Source organism: Anser brachyrhynchus, assembly GCF_964034855.1.
Source record: "Anser brachyrhynchus genome assembly, chromosome: 8".
Classification (NCBI taxonomy): Eukaryota; Metazoa; Chordata; class Aves; order Anseriformes; family Anatidae; genus Anser; species Anser brachyrhynchus.
The window spans coordinates 11,982,148-11,997,635 of NC_137702.1; the positions used below are offsets into that span (position 1 = coordinate 11,982,148).

General features: G+C 38.3%; 1 protein-coding gene across 10 annotated transcripts in view; it reads left to right on the forward strand.

The window, feature by feature from the left end:
• ST6GALNAC3 (ST6 N-acetylgalactosaminide alpha-2,6-sialyltransferase 3) overlaps window positions 1-15,488 on the forward strand; it is a 238,284-nt gene that overhangs the window by 105,872 nt on the left and 116,924 nt on the right. For all 10 annotated transcript variants that reach the window (XM_080601520.1, XM_080601521.1, XM_080601522.1 and 7 more), the window contains one exon: window positions 11,986-12,180. In XM_080601520.1, coding sequence (XP_080457646.1) covers window positions 11,986-12,180 — 195 coding nt within the window. The remainder of the gene's footprint in view (window positions 1-11,985; window positions 12,181-15,488) is intronic.

A 15,488-nucleotide genomic window follows, 5' to 3' on the forward strand; every position in this document is an offset into this window, starting at 1 on the left:
CCCAACAGCATTACACACTTCCAGGCTTAAACAACGGCTAAACATATTAACGGGGGTGAAGTACAGAAGTCCGTGAGCACTGTAGCCACCACAATAATGGTGTCATAACAGAAAAATAAAAGCCACACCTTCAATAAAAAAGGGCACACGTACTGGTCTGCAGAGGGAATGAAACTGTTTCCAAAAAAAGAGATGAGATTAATCCGTCTTTTCATCATGTTAAATGTGGGAGGAGAGATGATGCCCTGAGGGGGAATTTAGGATGGAATTAGTCAGAAGGACAGAGGAATATACGCAAATGGAGAGTAGTTAGGGAAAACAAGAGAAGAGTCTTGAAAGGAATTATGGAAAAAGAAACTGGCAGGAAGGCTTTAGAGTTAAACAGGAAGCTGGGGCAAAGCTGTGGAAAAACTGTGGGTTTAAAGAATTAGAGATGTAAATTCCATAAAATAAATGAAAGAGGAATATTCGAAAACAGTAGTGTTGGATAGCAAGAAGTCACTGACGCAGAGGCTCTCTCTAGCACAGCAAAATGGGGAGCGCTCTGTGGATTTCATAAGATTAGGGGCTCTGAGAATGGTCAGAGGGAATGATATTACATGTTGTGGCACTCAGTGAGGTAATAACTTTCAGGCAAGAGAAATGGAGTAAGAGCAGCTGAAACTTGACTTGTGGCATTTGTGGTGAGTGCTGAATGACACAACTGAATGCACAACTGAATGCTGAATGCACAACTGAAAATACCAGGATTTTGTGTCTTGGAACGTTAACATCTGAAGTTGTGTCTTAGAGTCAAAAAAGTTGCTGGAGTCCCAGCAGACCTAGGGTTTGAACTGATTAAATCTATTTTCTAGCACTGTGGGGTTGGTTATGGGTACAAAAGCAGGGAAATCACAAAGAAATATTGTTTGTTCCCATACTGTTTTTGATTTTGTGAAACAAAGTATATAAAAAAAAGATCTAATGAAAAAGGAAGTGCATCATTAATTTTGGCATCGAAAGCCAAATGAGAAATGATCAGCTGATTAGTGATGTGCATTTTGTTCCTTAACTTCTCCAGTAGTGTGTGAATGTCACATTATGTAACATTTGCAATGAATAAATCTGGAAATGAAATAAGTTAAGATGGATCTTTGTATTCCTCCCCTGACTAGTGGACAACTTGTCCCATTAATCTGTATAGCAGTCTTAAATTAAACAAACAGCATTATTTGTGGAGATTTATGGCTGAAAGACTTAGAGGCTCGCTGAGGAAATCTTGGGCTACTTTTTTCTGAGCACTGTGGGATAATTGTCACGACGTACAGTGATTGGAGCAGATCGTAAAATACTCCCATAACTTGTAACGACCGTACGAAGTGCTACAAACCCAAACATTCTGACCAAGGACACAAATGCAGCAGAAGGTGTTTGGGCACACGTGGCCACTGGGCTCTGTCCTGTCCTGATTAATTCTGCTGTCGGTAATCGCTGTTTAAGCAGCACTGGGGTAAAGCTGGAGGTACAAACTGATTGCTGTTACCTAAAATAAAAACATCGTACCCTGGTGGGTGCCAGGGCACTTTTGCAGACTGAAGCTAAGGAACAGAGCAGAGGTGACTTGCCCGAGGTCAGGCCGTGGAACCAGAGCCACCTGAGTCCGTCCCACGGTAGAGGCGCCTCCTTTGTGTCTTGAGCCCATCTCATCTGCTAGAGAGCAGCCCACAGATTGAATGGGGCACTGTTGCCACTGTCATTTTCATTTACAAGCATACAAAAATAAAGCTCAGTTTGAATGATTTTTTTTATTGCTTTTGTTTGTTTCTTGCATGCAAATAAGGAAAATGTGTGTGAAGGGAGCTGAAGAGTTTGGGATCATGTCTGACACCCCCTCCATATTTCATGAGCTAGAGGATGAAAAATCGTTAGGCGCATGTTTGTGTCACATTTCCATCAAAATGGACAGTGTGTGTCAGCAAAATGTTCAGGATCACCTCTGGTATGCTGGCTAGATGTGGTTTCTTTTAGGAAAGCCATGAATGGGATGTGTTTGCTTTTTCACATCTAGAAGTCCTGGTTTTTAATGTAGCTTTGTGTCCAAATGTATTTCTTATCTAAGCTTTATTAGAGATTGATATTCTTCTGTAAGAATTTTCCATAGGGTTTTCCTTGTGCATGTGCTAGTTCAAAGTTGCATTTTCATATGAAATACATAAGGCTTTTCAAAGCAAAAGTAAAAGCACCAAAAGCCTGGATCCGTTCAATGACACTTGCAGATTAAAATAAAAGGGTAATATATATCCGTTGTATCAAAATGCTAACTCAGTGAATTTCTTATCTGCTTTAAAAATGTAAATCTTAGATTTGATTAGATTATCTCTGGAGTAATCTATACCAAATAAATCTGTCTTCCTTTCATGTGATTTGTCAGTGTTTATAATAGGTCTGTACACACAGCTTTCACCATTATTTTCTAGGCAATAAATGCAGCCATGCAGAAAAGCCACCCATAAATGTCAGAAAACAGAGATATTTTGTTGCATTCCAAGGGCTTTGAAGGTCAAGTTCAATTCAGTTAGCTCACCCAGCATGAGAGGAGTAAGATATGATGATGGAATGTGTGTTTGGGTAGGATATATATGTTACTGTCCCTGTTCTATTCTATCAGGATAACAGATCAGAGAGAGATTAAACTTTACTGCTTGGAGGAATCTCTTTTGGAAAACTATCAATTTTTATGATTTCCTCTAGCTCCTATTGAGATGCTCTGCAGAAATAATGAATCCAAAGAATTTATAGCTTTTAGCACAATGGAGATTGGCTCCTGATTGTGGCTTTTGGGTGCTATTCCACTGCGAGTATACCATTAAACTGGGTGTATTCACAAAATATGTCTCAGATCGTGGATTTTATGGTAAATGTGAAATTGTGTTTTTCTTCTTTCTGATGAAAACAATTCACACAAATTATTTTCCTAACTCCTAGAAGGGAGAGGTCAACACAGAAGGCAAAGATTGTCCACTGTGGATTTGTTGCTGGGTTTCAGAACAGCCAAGGAGCCTGCTCTGCAGTGTCCCACCAGGTCTTGCCGTGAGCTTAGTGCTGCCTTCTTTTTTTCTTTTTAAAACGAAGTGAAGACACGATCAATAGGACTCATAATTAAGTTGAGGCCGCTACCTTGATCCGTGCTTTTATTGAGTTTCAGTGCCCTGATGTAAGCAGCTCCCTAGTCAGCTGAGGAATGTGTCGTCAACTTCTGAGCGGTACCGGAGCAGCCGTTCGGGTCTCTAACTATAAAGCTGCATATTCCTTGCTATTTGGAGAGTCTCTCTTGTGGCAGCTTCTGATATCCTCTTGTTCATGCTTTCCAAGGATGAATAATGAACAGACCCCTGCACGGAGAAGGAATGCAATTGTACCCAATGGGCAAGAAATTTTCTTTAAGTTCATGCTGATTTGGAGCATTTTCCTGTGACTGTATCAGGAGAAATGAGCTAAGCGAGGTCAGACCATGCCAGTACTTAAAAGGAAAATCTCTGCCAAAAATGTATAGGCCATTTGCCCATCTGGGTTAGTGCAGACACAGCATCGCTCCATGCAGCCCCTCCTACAAATGAATTTAAAATGGGGGCCTCCCTTCGATTTTTCACTTGGATCACAAACTTGTTGGGTCTGCCTGTGCACGCATGGTGTTTAACACAGTTGATCTGCATCTTATATGGAAAGGTTTGTGCTGTACTGCTGTGATAATAGTACTAATCTGCATTGCAGCAAGGTACACTGGCCGTCTGAGGGTGCCTAACAGAAGACTAAACTGAAAAATGACCACCTGCTACTGTTTTCCCTCCCATGCTTTTGAATAGCAGGTGCGCTGTGGCAGAGAGAGCATTCAGAGCAAGTTTCCAAAAGTATCGACCTCGGTGTAGGATGAAGCTGATGTGAAGGGCCAGAGCAAGAGTCCTGCCAAGCAACAGGCTGGGCAAGATCTCTTTTGTCTTGCAGCGTTAGCCGGCCTTTAGAGGGAAACTGAGGCATGAGGCCAAGTTTTGTTAGCTTCAAGTCCAGCATGGCAGCCGGGGATCTTTACATAGGATAATTAAATGGAGGAAGTTTCGGCTTGTCCAGATGGTGGTAGGCAATTACATTTCGCTTGTGTGAATTTCTGGTTATGCAATTTTTGCTCTGTAGCACAAACTTTCCCCTGCAGGTAGAAGTGAGCTGCAGGCAAGTGAAGGTTTCCAGCAAAAACCATTTTCCTCACAGATGTGCAGCCTGAGAATATGGAGTTGTTACAACATTTTATTTACTCTAATTTCTTCTGCCTCTGGGCTTCTGTCATATGTTTAATTTTATTTGTTCGTTTTTTTTTTTTTCTTATCTAGAATTTAGTACTTCCAGAGGTTCCATCATGGTAGCGTGTGCTAAGCATATATGTACGTGATTAACGTCTGCTCCTCCTGCTGTGTACCAAAGGCACTGAGCATTTTACTGCTAGGAACAGAAATTGAATTTATCTTACTTTGATTTCATAAGCTATCACATTCTCTTTCCTGTAATTTTTTGAAACAAGAAATTGAGTATTTCTGATATTTCATATAAAATAATAAATAAATGCAATAGGCTTTTAATAAGTATATCTTTTTCTATATAGAGAGATCTACATATCAGAGGTCTGCTGTGGTTTTTTTGCTAAGAATCTTTCCCGATGCATCTGTAGGGCTTTTTGTTGTTGCCTTTCTTCTAGTTTATATATTTTTGAGTCTATTTCTGGTTGAAAGAACCAACTTTCTGCAAGGTGTTATTCATGAAAATGTTGGCAGCTACAGGGTGTCTGGCAGGATGCTTGTGACACCACTCAATACTGGGTTCACTCTGAAGATGTTGCCTATCATGAATCTTCATCTATTTCTACAGAGGAGAGAGAGAGGTCACCTCGGTGAGGTATACCTGGCAGGGGGAGAGTTAATACTCAGACATGGGTGGTTTTTCTTTGAACTTTTTTCTCAGCAGGTGAAAAATAGCTACAATCAGGTGGTACTTCAATAAGTAGTAGCAACCAACTGCCAGGCTGAAAGATCACAAATTCTTATACCAGCAGTTCTATTATAGGGAAACACACATCAGCCTGCGTGTGTCTGAGAGCTTGCCAAGCTATTGATAAGAAGAGCTGGGCAATAATCCAGTTTGTTTATTTATTTTACAAAAAAAAAAAAAAGCAAAACCAAAACAACCACCATTTGAGAGTGTACTGCAGATGCTTCTTTTTCTTTTCCCTCTTTAATACTGCTCTATCATGCAGAGACTACATCAGTATTTGTATGTTATGCACCTACAGCTGCTGATGAAGTTCACCCTAGTTGTGAAGGACATTGATGAATCAGTAACAGCAGTATTAGATTAAATATTCTTAACAGATCTTAAGGAATGAAAAATCAACAACCTTATTTAAAGTGTGCTTCTCTGCCATGGGTGTTTTAATGGGCTAGATCTTTTAAGCTACTGGACAGCTTTCAGTTTTAATATAAAATGAAGTAGCAGGCTGGCACAAGACATCCTTTGCTCCAAAGTTCAGGTTGCCTTGGCGGTACAGTGACTTTCTGCTTGTGAAAATATGAGCTGTGGTAAGGATGCGTTTTTGCCTTGTTGGGAGCGGGAGCTGTTGGCATTGGGTATCCTAGGCCAGAATTGGGCTACGGAGGGAAGCACAAATCCACCTTCAGGTAAGCAAGAAAAGAGTGGGAGAAACAATGGTCAAAGGATAAGAAGTCAAAACACTGGAAAGCCTGAAATCACTTGGAGGGGTAAGAAGGTCTTCAGACAAAGAGAACTCCTCCTTGTCCAGCTTTCAGTTAAGGGGGCAGGGGAATAGTGATACCGATCAACACCTGGAATCTGGCAATGCTTTGCAATACCAACAATCCTCCTGTATGTAAGCGCAGAAAGCTTTTAATATAGACTGCTGCTGCTATGTCAATTGTTTGGGCAATAATTTGTCTGCTGATTCCTGTTTTTCTTTATTTAGTAGCTCAAGTCAAATGTGTTTTTACAGTGACATGGAAGCTCTCATTTGTTTTACCTCAGTAAGCCTGAGCACTATGTGCAGATTTTTGGCTTTTAATGAATGAGATGTTTGAATATGTTTTATTTTGCTGTGGAAAACACTGTTGAGCTGTTATAAATCTAGCTACATCACTATTCATTCATCTGTGACTGAATTGAAAATATCACGGTGAAAACTGAATTATGTAACAAGTTCTCAACAACTGACAACAATAAAAGATGGATGGTGAGCTGTGTTCTTGAAAGCTTTTCAGCAGCATTAGCTATATAAAAGGCCAGAGCCCCCCTATAGGGGAGGCATGTGGAAAGTAACGGGTCTTCTGTTCATGCCTGCTCAAACATCATAAGCCATGAACACAGTCCTAATTCAGGGTATGTGCTTAGAAGAAACACTTCCCAGGCTGTGCATACGAGCTGTATGTTTCTTTCATTGTACCTTTTCTATCTACTTTTATGTACGCAGCATTTGTTGTTTCTGTAACACTGATCTTCATTTCTGCTCTTATGCCTCTGCTTCCTGGCTGCTTACATTCCGGTTTCAGCAAAGGTGCCCTTTTCCAGAAAATATTAAAATTTTGCTTTAATCTTAATTTTACTGGTTTTTGAACTCAAACCAGATCTTACTTCTGATATAGCCCCCTACCTGCTTTGTTCTCTGCTCCTGAGAGAGAAAACATTGACAGCCCTCTCCTGTGGAGCCTTTGAACATATTCACATTAACTTTCACTTCTGGAGGAGAAAAAAGTAAATCTTCAGCTACCGATTTTATGCAAATGTTGTTAGATACATGTCTGTTTCTAAAAGGATGTTTGCTATCCAGTCTTGCTCCCTCTCTGAAAAGTTTCAGGACCCCTGCCTGAGTCTCCCTCCAGCAGCCCTGTTAAAGGGAGGTTCAGGCCAGAAGGAATAGCTGGAAGGCATATTTATTTCCAGCACTGGTAAAATCAGAAGGTATGCTGAAGTAGTGTGCTGAAAGAATTTCATTTTATGCTCTGATGTAACAGAAAGCAGTATTTCAAGAGGATGCTGAAGACAATAAAAGAGAAAATTAAATAAACTAGTTTTTCCATATAGTGGTCTACAAAATGAAACAAATTCAGTAAGTGTAACCATTATTGTTTTCAATTGGTATCATACTTGAATAAAAAGCCTGAAACCCTGCATCAGTCCCATAATAATAGTAGTTTAATGTGCAGAGATATTAAAAAAGTGATTGAGTTATTCACTATACCTGTAAATTTTACTGCATATTGTGTCATCTAAGATACTTAACACCCTCATGTAACTCTTTACCTTTCATTTGTCCTTCCAAGCACTGTGTCATCATGTATCCATGAAAATAATGGAGAAAATGAATACTGAAAATGTCAATTTCTCAAAAAAAAATATAGCTATTTTCAATTACTGTTTGTGGCATGGAACTTTACTAGTTCCAGTGATTCTTTACTAGAGTCTTCCATAATATTATGTTCAACTTTGGCACTTAAAAAATTCAGGCAGAATTAATGGAAATAATAATTCTGAGAGACAAAATTGTTCTAGAGTAAAAGTTTAGGAGTAGATTCTGTTGATTTTTTTGTGATCTTGAGGAAGTTGCTTTCAGCATCAGTTTATGCATCTGTGAAATGGGTCTTTACTATTAATCTCACTAGGATGGGGATTTATTATAGATTATAAAGTGTTTTGACAGTGTTTGCCACATAAAACATCAGAAGTGGCAGAGTATTGCTGTTGGACTAGAAATCATAATAAAGGTATTACTACGTACCTCAGTAAAATTTACAACTTATGAAATTCTCTGCTTATGCTGAAAATATTTCCTTTCTTCCTCCCTGCTAGACAACTGTATTCAACACAAAAAATGTTTGTGTGTTACTGTTCTATCAGGCCTTATTGAACTATAAAAAAGGGTCTCGTCTTCTGCACACTTCATAACAGATTATGAAAGAGAAATGACTTAAACTCACTCAGACTGGCAAGTTCTTGCCAAACTGAAGCTAATGAATCACCCTGGCACTGGTAAATAGCCAAAACCAGATGTTATGAAGGTTATAAATAGTGATAGGAACTATGGTACCAAAATACATATATATAGATATATACCCACAAAAATACAGTTAATGTTTTATTGCCACCAAGTTTTTCATGAAATCCTAACCAGCATACTATTATGACAGTTCTGGTTTTATCTCATTCCTTCTCCCAGCAATATAAATTTAAGCCTTAGAAGTGTGAGTCATGCCTACTGGTTTCTGGTTTTCGTATACACACTAGACAGAGTCAGACTGGTGTCAGAAGTAACCAAAACTGGGATTATGTTATTATGGATATTGAATAAAAAGAGTTGAGAAGAAATGGTTTAGTTCTAATGTGGGATTTTTGCCCGGGGGGAGTCTCACGTATGGCAGTACCTGTGTTCTGGTCTGAAATGTACCCACTTTAATGTTTTTTTTTTTTAAACAACATAAAATGACCATGTTAGAAACAGCAAAACATCTACATTAAATTCATGAGAAAAACATAAAGATTGGCTGAGATTTTTACAGAGGATGTTTTCATGTTAGAGAAAATTCCTTCTTTTAGGAGACAATTTGCATCCATGAGAAGTTAATTTTAAGAAGGAAAAAGTTTTTTTCTTTGCGGAGTGTCTAGTTAACATTTGTTTAGGTCTCCCAAATGGAATGATTTTGTAAGTGTTTAAAATGTTGCTGCAGAGAAGTTTGAGATGGTTTAGAGTCTGGTATTCATCCATGTACATAGCTCCACGCTTCTCTGTCATGTCTAGTAGAATTCCTGGAAGCTCTAATGCTAAAAATTATTATTTTTTTTTTCAGAGGAAATATGGCAAAATCTATTGGTCTGCAGGAAGGGAGATTTTACAGGAAGTGCTTGCTGACAAATAACACCTGGTTTTTTTTGTTTGTTTTGTTTTGTTTTTTGTTTTCTTGAGTAGGTAAAGGAGGGAGAAACAATTCTTTTTAGAAGTATCCTTTAGAGTACTCTTGGCCACAGAGCAGAGAGCAGACTGCCTTACTTGATCTTGAAGAAGGCCAAAATTATAAGTAGGTGCTTCATAGTGTAGTTTTAAAATATTTTTACAGTGAAATTTGTAAAGCTAGGAAAATTCCAGTTTGCAGTAGTGCTTCCTTCAGAGAATGCATACTGTTAGATCTCATGCCTTTAATAAAATTTGCAGTCAAACTGAATCCTGAACACACTTGACCCTTGTAGAAGTTGTTAGGCAGGTATTCTGCTTTTGCATATGCCAAGTTTTTTTTTTTTGTTTTGTTTTCCAAACAATTGTAACAGATGCCTCGGTTCCTTTCTGTTGTAAAAATTCCTTTCTCTCACTGTGCTGTTGTGGTTACTGCAGGTTCTTTCTAGCTAAGCAACGTACAGAAAAATCTTTGCTGTTTTCTTTTTCAAACAACATTTTCTTAAATACCAAAACAGAAGAAAGCCACACTTTTCTTTCCTCCTGTTGCAGTGCATTTAAAGAGACGGAATATAAAAAGTACATGGCATCCTAATGAAGGCCCAAAGATCTGGCTATGCAATCTGACTTCTTCTTGGGGCGGAGGTTCTTTTGAAAAGCTTCCTATGTGAAGCACACAGAGCTGATCACAACCTTTTCAAGTTCAGAACATCTCTGTGCAAAACAGAGGAGTAAAAAAAAAAAAAAAAAAAAAGAAAAAAAAAGGGCATTTGACAAGCCAGGAACATAGAATATGTGGAAATCAGATAGTGGCATCACATAGGGCAGGATCACTTTTTCCTGTCATGGACATTTTGATTGAAGCATGCCCATGTAGTGGAATGAGTATCTAGATTCCCCTTTAAATATTTGCAATCTTTTAATTCAGATCTGCCATAAATAATATGACTAATCTATGCTCTTTTTCACTGCTTTACGATTATCACTTGTGCTGCACATCTTGGCTGCTCTTAACACTTACAAGGCCCTGATATATAGCTAAACATTTCTATTTCCATCTGGCACAAAGAGAAGTGACACAGAAGTGCTCCCCAGCCAGTTTATTGCAATTTAATGTAAATCTGTTATAATGCAGCTGATGAAAAGTGCAGTGGCTTCCATGGATGCTGAGAGCTGTGATTGGGTTGTGGCTGTTACACTGTCCTCTGAAGATTTGCTGGGTTTAATTTTACATTACACAGCCATTAGTTGACTGAGATTCCTCGCTGAATCAAGTTGCCAGAATACCTCTCTTCATCATCCTCTCCCCTTTCTCCTCAGTGACCTCATTCACCCAGGTCTCCCATCTCAGTCTTTTGTTTCTTCTTTCTTATTAATTGCAGCCTCCGAATACCTCAATACGGCTAGAGCCATGCAATTGACACCCCGCCGCAAGGCACTATTTTCTCAGCTCTTTAAGTGCTGATACAGTAATATCCCTGCAAATTTTCTGTGTACTCTTTGTGATCCTCACAGTTTTTGGTGGCCAGACACTGACCCAAAGCACGGCAGCGGTGCCTGCACGCTCTGCGCAGGGGCACGTGAGCCTCCTGTGTCACGTTCAGTACAACTTGTGATTTACGTGTTTCACTGGGTGCTTGCTGCGTAAATATCATTGTGTTTTCTGCTTGGTGTTTTGAATTTTAGTATCTTCAAATGAACCTCCAAAGAAGAAGTTCATTTCTTTTATATGGTAGGAGTCAGAGCTCAGCTTTCAACCCTCCACCGCTATTGCAACACCCGTGATCTCATGGCCTTCATGTACGAAAGCAGTCTTAAACACGTAAGGTGCTGGTTCCCACTAGTTGGTGGTGGTTGAATTACCGGGATCAGAATCTGCCACCCAGGATTGAGGGTTACACTTAGGTAGACCCTTAGGTTTAAAATAAATAAATAAATAAATCTCTTTGTTATTGTTTAGAGCAATAGAATTAAATTCACTAGGATGACTGAACAGTAACAAATTTGGTAAAGCTAGAATGTTGTTGAAGTACTGTAGAAAACACCTGTAAATGACCATTACTCCATTCTGTCGGGGAGATTGTAAAAAATCACCTTCACAATTGAGTATTGTACCACGAACCATTACATATGCCAACTAACCCTTTTTTTTCTTAAGTAGTTTGTCCAGAAGTAGTTGACTGCAATATTTTAAAAAATAGATGTTCCCCTCACTTTTAGCTTATTCCTTTTAGTTTTTCTCCTGTAGACTGAGGAGTTACCCAGGGGAAAAGGTTGGTATCTTTTTGTGGTTGTATTAACCGGTCCAGCCAACTGGATAGGTTAGAGGTGGAAAGCAAAGGTTAATTAGATACAGGCTTCAGATCTGGTACATTATTAACAACGGAGGTCATCTTGTCCAAGATACTAATGCCTTTGTAAATTTGTGAACCTGGAATAAGGCAGCAGGTTGTGCTGGCTTCACCAACCATTCTAAAATGTTTAAGATTAGAGTGTAAATTCTATTGCACAGAGATGATTTAAAAATAACACACAATAAAGAAAATCAGCGGTGAACTTTCTCTTCACAGTAGACTTTGGTGTGGATGCAAATGGCATTTTCTCTGTGTATATTTATGTGTGTCTACAGCACTGATGATTGTGTATAGAGGCTTTGCTGTGGATGTTTACAGAAAAAAATCTTAATTCCAAATACAAATAAAATTTAAAACTGGTAGATGTTTTTTGAAACTTTGTAAGAAATAAAATGATGATAGTTTTTGAGCAAAGTCGATTTATTTCCTACCTGTTCTAAAAGAAACTCTGAATCTCTGAAATGCACATTTATTGAAGCAAAATGATCCAGTACACCTGTTGTCTTCTGTTCTTGCAGCAAGGTGACTACCATACAAAATAATCTTACAATAGTTTTCTAAACCATTTTTCCCTCATCCTACAATAGGAGATACATTTTTAAATTAAAATTAACTATTAATTTTAATACTTTATTTTCTTTCTTCTTTTTATCACAGAGAAAGTCTGTTGTTGCTGTGAGTTTCATTGCAGCATTCCTCTGTCTGATCATCGTTCGTCTCACCAATGAAGTAACTTTCCCTTTGATTCTAAACTGCTTTGGACAAACCAGTGTCAAGTGGATACCATTTTCTAACGGCCAACGGCAGCCTCTGAGGACTCACTATGGATATGTAAACGTGAAAACTCAAGAGGTAAGGCCTCATATCAAAAGTGCAGCAAAATAGACTGGTAAAACTCTCTCTGATCCCACATAACGTCTTTTCTACTGCCCAGTGTAAAAACTGAAGAAAGGAGTGTGTCTGAGCAAAATGTCTTTTAAAAGTGTGCTACCACTTAAACGACCACTTAATTATTTTAATTTTTGTACTGTCTGCAGTGGATAGAAAAGCGAGCTGACCTCAAAATCATTCTTGGTTACAGTGAAGACTGAGTTTTACACAAGCAAGAGAGTTTTCCAAATGAACTTCCAACCTTCAATCTATACACAAGAAGTTGTCTTGTGTATGTTTGTAATAGAAGTCTTAGGACTTAATTTTGCCTAGGATACTAAAGTAAGAAGTAGTTTATCTGTATTTCTGTGTACATAGAAGGAAAAGAGAATAATTTGTGATATGAATGTTTGTAAGTTTAGAAAAGGTATAGAGCTAGAGATTTAGAGGATTTTTCTGAAACTGGGTATTTTCAGTCTATACTTTCAAAATGCTTTTACCTCTAGCTGCCTTGCAAAATACTTTCGTTGGGGTTTGATAAAAGAATATTTTACAAGGACTTCAGCTTTAAACTATCCAGTTGGCAAAATGTCTAATGACAATGTTGATTTTCAGTGGCAGTGGTGCTTTTTCCACAAAATCTTCCCCTCTCTGTCTTTGTGTGTACTATTAATAACAGATGCAAACTTGGAAAATAAATTTGCTAACATGAAAAAAAAAAACAAACAACTTTCTAAAAGCTCTTTCTCATTAGTTATAGCACTGTCAATCATGATAAATACTACGGGTTCCATTTACTACTAATTTTTATTTATAAAATTGTGATTATTATATTCATGAATCAGACTTATTCAAGTAACAGCTTTTATAGAGAATGAAAATAGTTTACCACATCATAATATTCAGTCCGACAAGTTATTTATTATTTTACTGCTGGAGTGTTAAAAATGAAAATCAGAATGAGAAATGACTGTAGTCTTTAGGAGCTAGCTTCTTTTAAACCTCTTTATCTTTTAATTGTTGTTCATGTAAGATGCATCATTGATTATATTGGAGGCCAAAGTACTTCATCTACAGGGCAGAAAAAGGACAAGCACCAGAAAGGAAATCTGTTTGAGTCAGGGTGAATTCGAGTCCCAGAGAAATGAATGGGAGCTCTGCTGTTGAGTTCAAAGAGGCTAAGGCTTCGTCCAGCATATCTTAAATATAAAAGGTCTGGGAACCCGCTAAAAATGAGAGGGCAGTGTGTTCTGTGTGTCACTGGGTTACGTGATTGCCACAGCCACAGGCGTGGAATCTGAATGAGGCAGAGCTGCCACAGTCACTTGATCACTATCAGTCTGAACTGATAACTGAAGAGGAGAAGAGCATCTAATCCGTTTTTATTAACCATTGCCTTCATCAGAGGTTAGATGTAGCCTGTGGGAGCCTTAATTCATTCTTAAATTTGATAACACGCTTGGAAGTTCTAACAGTAAATGGAAATGAATGTCCTGAAAGTTGGTGTCCAGTACTGATTAGTAAGACATTTGTCTCAATTTAGCTTAGGTCATGAAGGACTCCTTAAACTTAGTAATTTTAGTTGTTTTCCCCCTTGTACTTGTAGATTACATTAATATTTGCTAATTAAAATGATAATGAAGAAACTGAACATGCCCTGCTAATTGTGAATGCACTATCTTCTGCCTTAATTATTCCCAGTGCGAGAGAAGTTTTATTGTGTTGCCCATGTGAAAAGCTTTTACGCAGCTCATGTTCCTAGCCTGCACTCAGATGTTCTCTGTGACTACAATCTATATAACAGATTGCTTTATAAAAGCATGTAAATAAGCACTGGTATACTATTTGTATTAAAATGGCCAGCATTTCTCAGTTGTTCAGAGATTAAAGCCACAGATCTATCATTTCGGTAAGTGTAAGTGCCAAACACATTAAATTTCTGCTCATTTCATAGGATTCGGATATCCTTGCCTAGTGTTTTTATGCTGCTATAGTATGTGAGATAAGCAGAAGGCCCAGGCTGTGAGGGCAGCTAATGCCCCAGACAAATGTAGCCAAGGTTTTTACAAAAAGGAACTGCTACCATCTCATCAGTGGGCAAGGACCAAAAGGTGGGGAAACTATACCATAATGAATTATTAGAAATGTATGTGGTAGAAGGGAAGATAGGAGAGAAGGCTTTTAAAGACATCAATTATGGTTTTCTCTTTTGTTGAGAGAATCTGTGCACGCCCACTGAATATGTTCATAGTCTTCTAGGGTGTCTTTTGAAGCCTGTCACCCCACTGGGCCCTACATGTCTCCTGCTGTCTGATAATGCTGCCTCCTGTTCCTCACCCACTTGCAGCATCCTTCTTCTTTCTTCACCACTCTCTGTTCTCCTTTACCTGTTCCTCTCAGGCTCCACTCCTGCAGCAGTATGCCTGGCTGCATGCCGTGTGCCAGCTTCTCTGTGTACTAAAATAACACATATGCAAGGTCAGCAAAACAGGGTAATGTATGTGCTTTAGCACCAGCCCAGTCAGTTGTCTAATATTCCTTTCCCATCCCTCCCTCACGTATTTGTTCTCTAAAGGAAAAGGCAAGAGGGAAGAAAAAGGTATCCACTTTTAATCCATGGGAAAAAAAAAAAAAGTTGGAGTTAGGAGTTAATTTCTTTTGGGTAAGGCTGAATAGGATAAGAGCTGGAAACCTTATGAGGTGACGGAAAATCAATTACTTTGGTGGTTAGGGCTAAAATGATCAATGATTTGTATTAAAGAAGGTCAGAAAATATGGTGATATGAACATTTGTACTTAAGTAAAAACCAGTGACATGTATATTATTAGGTATGATCGAAAAAATGCTTTAAAGGCACATTTTGAGTATGTTGTGTATTTGACTTGACAGTATAATTGTATGGAATTCTTATTATTAAAAAGTCTGAAAACATTTTAAGATTACTCTAACTAGATTATATGGGAGTATTTAATATAAACTGCGAAGAGAGACATAACTTAATCCCTAATTAGGGCTGTGCATAATACAGTGTTGTTGCTATGGTTTCCTTGATTTGTAGCTATAGCAACAGCTTTAGAAAAACTGACTTTATGTACAGTAAACATACTATATTTGAAGTATAAATAGATGTGAAGTGTTGTACTATACTGGCCCATTATGTCTAGACACATTTTAATTTGACCTTTGAGATATTTCGGAAAGAGATGACTCCTCACCTAGAAAGTTGCATCCCATCCCTTCCTTCCCTGCAAGACAAGAGGATCCCTTAGTCCTCCACAGGGAGATTTCT